Below are 10000 nucleotides of genomic sequence, written 5' to 3' on the forward strand. Positions count from 1 at the left end.
AAAATAAATCGGAAAAAAAATCAAAATCGTGATAAAATAGTGAAATCGAACTCATGATTTTAATCGTGATTTAATCGTGGCAATAGTGACCTACTTTTGAGAGCGTCCTTGAAGCCAGAACATACTGACAGGCTGGTGTTTCTGGCCAGAAATCTGTCCACTTAAGTTTCATGCTATTGCCTTTACATAATTATTACAATTCATTTTATTTTGCTCATCCCATATGTAATTCATTCTTGGTTATATTTCATCTTGTTTTAATTTACAAAAAAATCAGCAAAAATCAATAATCGTGATTAATAATCGTGATTATGATTTTGACCAAAATAATCGTGATTATGATTTTTTCCATAATCGTGCAGCCCTACTATATAATGTGAAATCAATGGCCCCATGTAAAAAAAAAAAAAAACGGTTTAAGCATCCAAGACTCTACCTAAAGCCAAGTCAGACAGGGTTGTCGGCAGCCAGTTCAGTTCAGTATTCATTCCTATTCATCTCACAAATGATTGGAGACACTCACAGGTTGATTGAAACATTAAAGGCAGAGGACAAAGCAAATTTAATTAATTTGCATTCCTATCTATATTTTCAGGGCCGCCTAGTACCGGAACTTTCGGACGGAGAAAGAAAGGAAATGGCTTATGCAACGGCACAGTGGAGCAGAGCTATATAAAGTAGAAGTTCTTACAAATGTAATTAACTAAATGTAAATGTAACACTAGTGGTGTGACAGTACATGGTTTCAACTTTGAAATATCATACTACTAGACTAGTGTTGTAATAGTAGTGTAGTGGTGTTTTAGTGTTGTAATTACACCTGTAAGTGTACTTCAGTGGAGTGGCACATACCACCACAGTACTGTACTGTCACTCCATCTGAAGGCTGTGATCACACACACACGCACACATACACGCACGAACACGCGCACACGAGCACACGAGCACACACACACACACACACACACACACACACACACACACACACACACACACACACACACACACACACACACACACACACACACACACACACACACACACACACACACACACACACACACACACTACGTGGTGCACTGAGGGCTGCCTGGGCTGTTGTGAGTGTATGAGTAAGATTGTGATGTACGTAATACTGACATATTTCTCTGCACATATATATATATATATATAGTGGTTAAAGTGTGTTGGGGGGGGGCTTGATTTTCATCATCAGAGTTCCGGCAGAACTTATCTTGTGCGCCGCTTTTTATAAGTGGCGAGAGAGAAAAAACTGGAAGGGTTCTTGCATCTCTTTTTTTCCACTATAATATATATATATATATATATATATGCATTAGTTAAAAGTGTACCTATTTCTCTGCATTAGGTAAAACTGTAGAGTGAGTGTGTGAGGACTTGTGTTGTATTTAATAGGCCGCAGATGAGTACGCTGGTCTACAGGGACACACCACTCACCTGCAAGGTGTGAGTGTGTGTGTGTGTGCGCGCGCGTGTGTGTGCGTGCCTGCATGCCTGCGTGCCTGCGTGCATGCGTGTGTGTGTGTATGAGTGTGTGTGCGTGCGTGCATGCGTGCATATGTGTGTGCATGTGTATACGTGCATGTCTGTGTGTGTGTGTGTGTTACAGTAGGTGTAGGGTGAGTAAGCATGAATGACGCCAGGGCTTTTTGTTTTTTGGAATTACTAATAATGCTCCAACGCCATAATAGACAAAGCGCAATGGCCTTTGATAGGTCAGCTAAGTGCCCATGGGCGGGCTGACTCACTGGCAGGCCAATAGATTTTTTTTTTTAAAGTCTGTAACCTAAGCAACACAGCCATCAATGTGACTCCAGCAAAGTGGTCAGTGGATTTTAATCTAATCTGTCACTCATGCCATATGAGTTATGTGTAGTGAAAGCGCCTGTCAGTATGAATCTGTCTTTTTGCCTGTATAGTGTGTGTGCTGTGTATTTAATCTTATGTGTCAGTCGTTATGTGTTATTTGTCAGTCAGGTGTCTGCCGGCTTGAGTCTCTTTGCTCAATAGTAGGAGTGTTGTGCCAGTTCACAGATTTTCTGAACTAGTTCAAGTTCAGTTCATAGATGCTCAAAGTGAACAGTTCACGTTCAAAGTTCACAATTTCAATTGTGAACTAGTTCAAAGTTCAGTTCATTTTCACTTTTTTTCGTGAAATATTCAAATAAATACTTTTTTCACACCTCGAGCTAGAAATCATACATTCTTTGAAACTAACTAGGCATTTGCTCATGACACTGCAATTGTGGGTTTCATACCAGGTGATGAAACTTGCAGTATGCAGTACAGACAAGGTAGACCAATTCTAGCCAAGTGCAATGAAGTCTACTAGCATTTCAATAAATTAGTAAATTAATAATATATATAATATGAAATATGTATATACGTTTATATGATAGCCTATCTGTTTCTGTATGAATTCATTTACATGAGCAAAACTCTTGATGAAGGTAGACCTAATGAAGGCAAAAGTCAAATGCACAAATATGCCTATATATTTTTAATCTTATATCTTATATCTTATGTAACACACTTATAACACACGTGTGATAGGCCTACAGTGATTTTTCGTTTAGGGGTTGTACATGTTCCACAATGTAGTAGTCGATAATCAGTTGATCTACCTGCTCCTGTGAGACCACCACGGACCTCTTGGAGGCTGCTGGCAGTGTCATTTTTTACGTTTGGGCTTGGTAGGGGTCTTCTCTCCCTTTCCTCCCTTATGACCCTCGAGGGCGTGCAAATGCATTCACACCGGATGGATGGTTTAACTCAATGTGCCGTTTCAAATTCGCACAGGACGTTGTGGATGTCCTTATTGTTTTTGCTACGCAGGTGGTTTAAATGTTTATATGGATAATCGGAGTCTGTCTCCGTGCCATCCCTTCCACGAACCATTTTTTAAATGCAGCGCTTGGTCTGTCTGCCTCTCGTTCTCTCGCGCACTCTCTCTCTCTCCGCCGCAATTCATCATGGGTAACGTCGTGCGTAAGCAGCAATAACTAAGCCTATGCTATTCAACTTTTCTCAGCAGGACACTACGTTGCCCGCAATGCATTGCGCACACAGATGTCAAAAGAAATTCTCACTGATGATACAAGCGAGAGAGAGAAGGGGGCAACTTTCTCTCGTTTCAAAAGAGAAAACAGATGTCACTCAGCTTTCAATGGAAAACAAATTCCAACGTTCACTTACAGTGATGTCTGCCGTTCATGACACGTCATGTGAACTAATGCGCGTTCAAGTTCTTTATTAAAAAATGTGTTGCGTTCAGTTCAACGTTCACGAAAAAATGAGCGTGTTCTATGATTCACGCACAACATTGGTAGGAGCCATATACTGAATGATTGCTGCATGATTCCTCCTTGGGAGCTCCACAACTCAACACTATAGTAAGTGTCGCCAACGTGGATTCCAGGTAGCCTTTGATCATATCAGTAGCAGGGCTGGACTGGCCATCTGGCATAGCGGCCGTTTCCCGGTGGGCCCCGCACACACGCGGGCCCACTATTTTCAATCGGTGAGTCAGTTCTGCCACGCTTATTATGAGGGGCCCGTTTAAGCCAAAAGTGCCCGGTCCTTATTTCTCCCCCAGGCCAGCCCTGATCAGTAGTTCCCAAAGTGGGTATTGGGACCCCTAGGAGGGTCGCAAAGGCACTGCAGGGGGGTCTCTGATAGAAGGGATTTTGTATAAAAAACAGAAAAACAGTTCACATTCATCTCTAAAATTGGTTAGTTACAGTATTGTCAATTATGGTTACTATAAATGCATTTCCTGTTCATGTGACCTTCAAGTTAAAATTTGACTTTCTCGATCAATGCGTTAATCGATTAAAAAAACATTAATCGCAATTAATCGACAATTCAACTGAGAAGAGACCCAGGTGAAATGGACATATGAAGAGTGTGTGTGAAGAGGGGTGTGAAGAATAGTAGGAATATTTAAATCACCTTTGGATTAAAGAATTGAAATGGAATGAATTAAAATGTGGTATTTTATCTCAATTTTTAATTAAAACTTTTGGATTTAGTAGTTTTTTTAGAGAAACATTGAGATTTTGGGGGGAAAACGCCGCTTATCAATTAATCGTAAGTCGATCGATAAGGCTATCAACTAATGATTAATGAATTAATCGATAATTTGCATCCCTAGTAGGGGACCATACTAGAAAAGCTGTTGCACTGACGACCATGTACAGTTCAAACTGCTTCACTGCATATAATGCCTATCAGGATGAGGCTTCAGGAGGGAGGTCTGCTAACATTCTATCGCTGTACAAGACCACCACCCAGGGGCGCCGCCAGGAATTTTGGGCCCTATGAAAGATTCTAATTTTGGGCCTACCCCCCCCCCTTCTTTTTTTTTCTTTTTTAATTATTATTATTGTTATTCGGGGGAGCGGAGGGGGGCATGAAGGGCATGAATCCAACACATAGATTTATATAGGCCTAATTTGAATTGTTAAGAATCTTCAGAGGGGGCAAATAATCTTTCTGAAAGACATAAAGCATTATGGTTGGAAAAGCTGAGGCTTTTGTTTTTCCATATTCAAATAAGACAGATTTCCCAATATAATTTCCCTGAACTCTTAATTAAAAATAGCGCAGATAGCTACTCAACATAGAGGCCATTTTCCTTTCTTTGCGCCTATCCCGTGTGGTTAGCCGCCTGGGTAGCCTACGGGACGCAATTCCATAGGGTTACACTCACAGAGATTATTGGTAGTCCGCGTCAGTCTGGTATTAGACATAGGCTACACAATGCGCAGATTATCCAAAATGATTTGGTGACTGACGGCAATAGCCTATCTAACCAGCAGCTGTCTCGTCAAATCGCTGTTCATTTTCTGCATCCAAGTTTTCCGTCGGACTGAAACTGAACGTGACTAACAAATTGATCATTTTGAAATAGTGGTGCGCTGTCCATCAGCACCACGCTGACATTAGTCTAATTTAGACGTCCGATAAGCATTTAGCCTATTTCGTGCCAAGGGTAAAACTCTTTGTAACATTCATGAGAACAGGAACATCTCTTGCCCTAGCCATTAGGTTAGCCTACTCCGTGTTGTTACATTGTTGTGAGGAATGATTGTAAAAATAGCCACCGCTTGTCAAAGGCACCGCTCTCCTGCGCAAACATGATAATTAAATGGCTGATGAGAGCATCCAAAACTTAGGCTACAAGTTGTTGTCAAATCAGCCTTCATTCCCCTCACTTAAGTTTCAACTGATGCTGCTGGGTGACCAGAGAGAACCAAAACTTAACTGATGAGAGGGTCAAAACCGAACACAAACAAAAGCAGGTCAACGAGTGTTGTGTTCCCCCCTTGCGCTGTTCCACACCGCGCTGACATTGACAGTTGATAGACGTGCAACAATCATCACGAAACGCGGATACAATCTACAAATTTGATATGGACAAAACAACAACCCCTCCATCATGAGTGTTGTGCCATTGCTATGCAGGATAATGGCCGAACCATTTAGTAGTTATATTAAAAAAAAACATTATTTTGGCACTTAATTCCCACGAAGCAAGCGATTCTGTCAGCCCTGCAATCGCTTCAGCAGTAGGCTATGGTAGTCGGGAAAGTAGGCTATTATGTTTGGAGGCTAAGTCACTTTTGCCGTTTGCTCGCGGTGACAATAAAGGTGGAATTTTTAAATAGGAGCCATGCTAACGGCTCTCTTGGAAGTTTATCCAATGATTCTGCTTGTTAGTTAGGCCTATCATTTGATTGCGTTTGCAAACGCAATGTCATTGAGTGAGCATACCTTCTTTCTTGGAGAAAAATTGAGTGACTAGTTGCCTGCTTCTGACCCTCTCTTCTTTCTGCCGTCTTTTCTTGAGTTTTTGCCAACCTGACTACATTACTCTGTCACCACCAGCTCACCATCATGTGGTTAAGACATAGATTGTAGCCTACTGTAGCCTGTATTACTAACATTCTAACATTCTATGGGTTAAGAAGACCTCAAGTCGCTCTGTACTCCAGCTGCCAGCATTTCGGACGCTGTGCGATTCAACGCCTCGCGCGCCGCCAGATTGGACTGCACCATTTCGCAAGAGCTAAGGGGGGAAGGGTCCTAAAGAACTGACGAAAACGTTATGGAAATAGATAGTTGTGTGTTTAATGGGCCTACGTTCATTTCCAATTACCATTTCTTTGTAAATAGACTTTTTTTTTTAAAGGCAAGAATAATATTTTATTAGGTTATTAATTGCCATCCTCGGACGGGCCGTTGCGTTGGTCTGGGCCGTTAGAATCAGTACCACTTTTCCCCGCCTGTCGGCGCCCCTGCCACCACCAAATGAGACAGTCTGGAGACTGCCGATGTAATTTCTAATAGGAAAAGTGGGGTGTGCGATTGCCTATGGCCGTTTATTGGGCGTAATGAATGTGTCATTTCGCATGAACGCAGCCCATTGCCAATCGTGTCAGTTGTATCTATTCAAACAAACTGCAGTCATTGCCTTTCCAACACTCCCCACTCTCTGATTGGAACCCAGAACCTGGAACCTTGCACCCTCGCTGAGGGATGGAATCCATGCTGTCTTTCAGATTGGAACGATTGTGCAAAGCAGCATGGTAATCCCCACGCTAAGCAGATGGGAGGACGCCTTATGTCACGAAATCAGAGCTCAACAGGTACACCATGTACAGCATGATCTCATCCACTTGATCTGCTGATGATGCAGCCAACCCCACGGCTCTACTAGATCGACTGACATCAATCAACTGAGTCATCAATCAACAGCATCACCATCACTGTCATCATCCTCATCATCATCACCTTCATTCTCCTCTTCCCCCTCTGCATCATCATCATCACCCTCATCATCCTAATCATCATCTTCATCATCATTATCATCATCATCATCATTATCATCATCATCATCCTAATCATTATCATCATCGTCATCATCCTCATCATCATGATCATCATCATCATCATCATCATCATCATTGTCCTCCTCATCATCATCATCTTCGTTACCACCATAATCATCATCATCACCATCATCATCATAACATCCGCAAGCTGCTTTCGACAATTCAATATTCACATCTGAATACACACCAACAGACAGACAGACAGACAGACAGACAGACAGACAGACAGACAGACAGAATTAATTAATACCGGCGACAAGCAACTCAATTGGCAAGCACTGCAGATTTTTAATAACGGCATGGTATTCTCACTAAAACAACTCTAAACAGGGCGAAACAGGACATTGCGTACCTACCCCCCACACAGAGGAGTAAGGTGACAGTTTCATTGGTGTTAGTCTACCAGTATGGGTCATGAAGTAGGTCCGACACAAGCATCTGGTCAATACCATAAGGTTTTGGGATACCATTTTTTTTGTTTATCCCCCAGATGAAGGTATTTGCGACCCCCACAGAACTTAAAGGGACACTGTGCAGGAAATGGTCAAAAAAGGTACTGCAACTATGCTGCTCATTGCCAAATTTGATCTTTACATGAAAGTTTACTAAGTAATAAACAAATATTTTCTAGTATGGTCCAAGTACAGTCATTTTTGCAGCTAAAAATGGCTATTTTTGGAAATTCAAAATGGCGGACCATGGAGAAGATCCCCCTTTTCATGTATGAAAAATGCAATTTTTCCAGTCATAATGAACACTTAGAATTTAATGCTGGTGGTAAGTATTCATGAAAAAGGTAACATTAGTGAATGGGCAGCATGAATTCTGGAAATAAACAACTACAAATCTCACACAGTGTCCCTTTAAGGTTAGTCTTCTTGTGGCCATTGCCTATTATTTAATTCTAATGTTAACATTGCCACCCTATCTATCTATACTTTTGACAAATAAAGAGGAACGTCTAATCCTATTATGCTATTATAAAATAAATCGTACACACACACACACACACACACACACATACTGTACACGCACACGCACACGCACACACACACACTGACGCAGAGTAAATCTGTATTGTGACATCAAATACTGAAACACTGCATGATGAAACATTCCTAAGCAACTGTTGCACACACACAACACACACACAGACACACACACACACACACACACACACACACACACACACACACACACACACACACACACACACACACACACACACACACACACACACACACACACAAACAAATAAACACAAGCATCGATCATAACAGTTGGAGACTCTGAGTTTCCGCAAAGAGAGTAGCACAGATGAGAGGGAAGACAATATATATATATGCGGAAGAGAGAAGAGAAGAGAAGAGAAGAGAAGAGAAGAGAAGAGAAGAGAAGAGAAGAGAAGAGAAGAGAAGAGAAGAGAAGAGAAGAGAAGAGAAGAGAAGAGAAGAGAAGAGAAGAGAAGAGAATTAGAACAGGTGAGAGGAGAGAAAGAAAGGAGAAAAAGAGTAGAGGTCTGTAGCTGTCACCACTATGGGACGTAGAGAGGAGGAGAAGAGAGAGGAGAGGAGAAGAAGATAGGGAATAAGAGAGGAGAAGAGGAGAGAGGAAAAGAGAGGAGAAGAAAGAGAAGAGAGGAGAAGAGAGGAGGAAAAGAGAGGAGGAAAAGAGAGAGAGGAAAAGAGGAGAAGAGGAGGACAGGAGAGGAGGAAAAGAGAGAGGAGAAGAGAGGAGAAGAGAGAGAAGAGAGGAGAAGAGAGGAGGAGAAGAGAGGAAAAGAGAGAGAAGAGAGGAGGAGAAGAGAGGAGGAAAAGAGAGAGAAGAGAGGATGAGAAGAGAGGAGGAGAAGAGAGAGAGGAAAATAGGAGGAGAGGAGGACAGGAGAGGAGGAAAAGAGAGAGGAAAAGAGGAGGAGAGGAGGACAGGAGAGGAGGAGATGAGAGAGAAGAGGAAAGTAGCATGGTGTTCCATGCTTACAGTACAGTACATGTGAAGGCTTTGGGAAGAATTGAGGAGGGGAGGAGAAGAGAGGAGAGAGAAGGAGAGGAGAAGAGAGGAGAGAGGAGGAGAGGGGAGGGGAGGAGAGAAGCTAGAATAGAGGAGAGGAGAGGAGAGGAGAAGAGAGGAGAGGAGAGGAAAGGGGAGGAGAGGAGAAGAGAGGAGAAGAAGAGAGGAGAGGAGAGGGGAGAGGAGATGAGAGGCAAGCAGATTAGAGGAGACGAAAAGAGGAGAGGAGAGAGGAGAGAAGAGGAGGAGGCAAGGAGGATGAGAGTAGAGGAGAGGAAAGAAGAGAGGAGGAGAAGAGAGAGAAGAGTAAAATTAGTTTGGGAAGAAGTGAGGATGAGAAGGGATGAAAAGAGAGGAGAGGAGAGAAGAGGAGAGGAGAGGAAGAAGAGGAGGATGGAGATGAGGAGGTAGAGGGAAAGTACTCCGGAGTTCCAGATGATCAGTATCCTACCTGTCTAGGCTTTGGGATGTTCCCGGCGTTCCAGGCAGGAAGAGCAGCGGGCGGAATTCCCGAATCAGCGCTCCGTCACCATGGCGATTCAGACGCTGGGCCAAACGCTGGATCTTACTGTCCGACCTGGAAGGGGGGGCAGAGAGGGAGTCAGAGAGGAGTGGAGAGGAGAGAAGAGGAGGAGTGGAGAGGAGAGGAGAGGAGAGTAGGAGAGGAGAGCAGAGCAGAGCAGAGGGGAGGAAAGGAGGAGAGGATGAGGAGAGGAGAGAAGAGAAGAGAAGAGAAGAGAAGAGAAGAGAAGAGAAGAGAAGAGAAGAGAAGAGAAGAGAAGTGAAGAGAAGAGAAGAGAAGAGAAGAGAAGAGAAGAGAAGAGAAGAGAAGATGAGAGGTAGAGGAAAGAAGTGGAGAGCAAAGGAGAGGAGAGGAGAGGAGAGCAGAAGAGAAGAGAAGAGAAGAGAAGAGAAGAGAAGAGAAGAGAAGAGAAGAGAAGAGAAGAGAAGAGAAGAGAAGAGGAGAGGAGAGGAGAGGAGAGGAGAGGAGAAGAGAGAAGAGGAGAGAGCGTTAGACCTGTTGTTCCTCCAAAGCAATGGGAGAGGAGAGGGGGAGGGGGTGGAGACGGCTG

At 43.1% G+C, this 10000-nt stretch overlaps 1 protein-coding gene across 1 annotated transcript in view; it reads right to left on the reverse strand.

Moving 5' to 3' along the window:
* The window catches only part of ankfn1 (ankyrin repeat and fibronectin type III domain containing 1), a 179801-nt gene that overhangs the window by 86021 nt on the left and 83780 nt on the right, over window positions 1-10000 (reverse strand). Inside the window, exon 7 of the mRNA XM_063188844.1 lies at window positions 9379-9504. Coding sequence (XP_063044914.1) covers window positions 9379-9504 — 126 coding nt within the window. The remainder of the gene's footprint in view (window positions 1-9378; window positions 9505-10000) is intronic.

The sequence above is a fragment of the Engraulis encrasicolus genome, chromosome 2, assembly GCF_034702125.1.
Source record: "Engraulis encrasicolus isolate BLACKSEA-1 chromosome 2, IST_EnEncr_1.0, whole genome shotgun sequence".
NCBI lineage: Eukaryota > Metazoa > Chordata > Actinopteri > Clupeiformes > Engraulidae > Engraulis > Engraulis encrasicolus.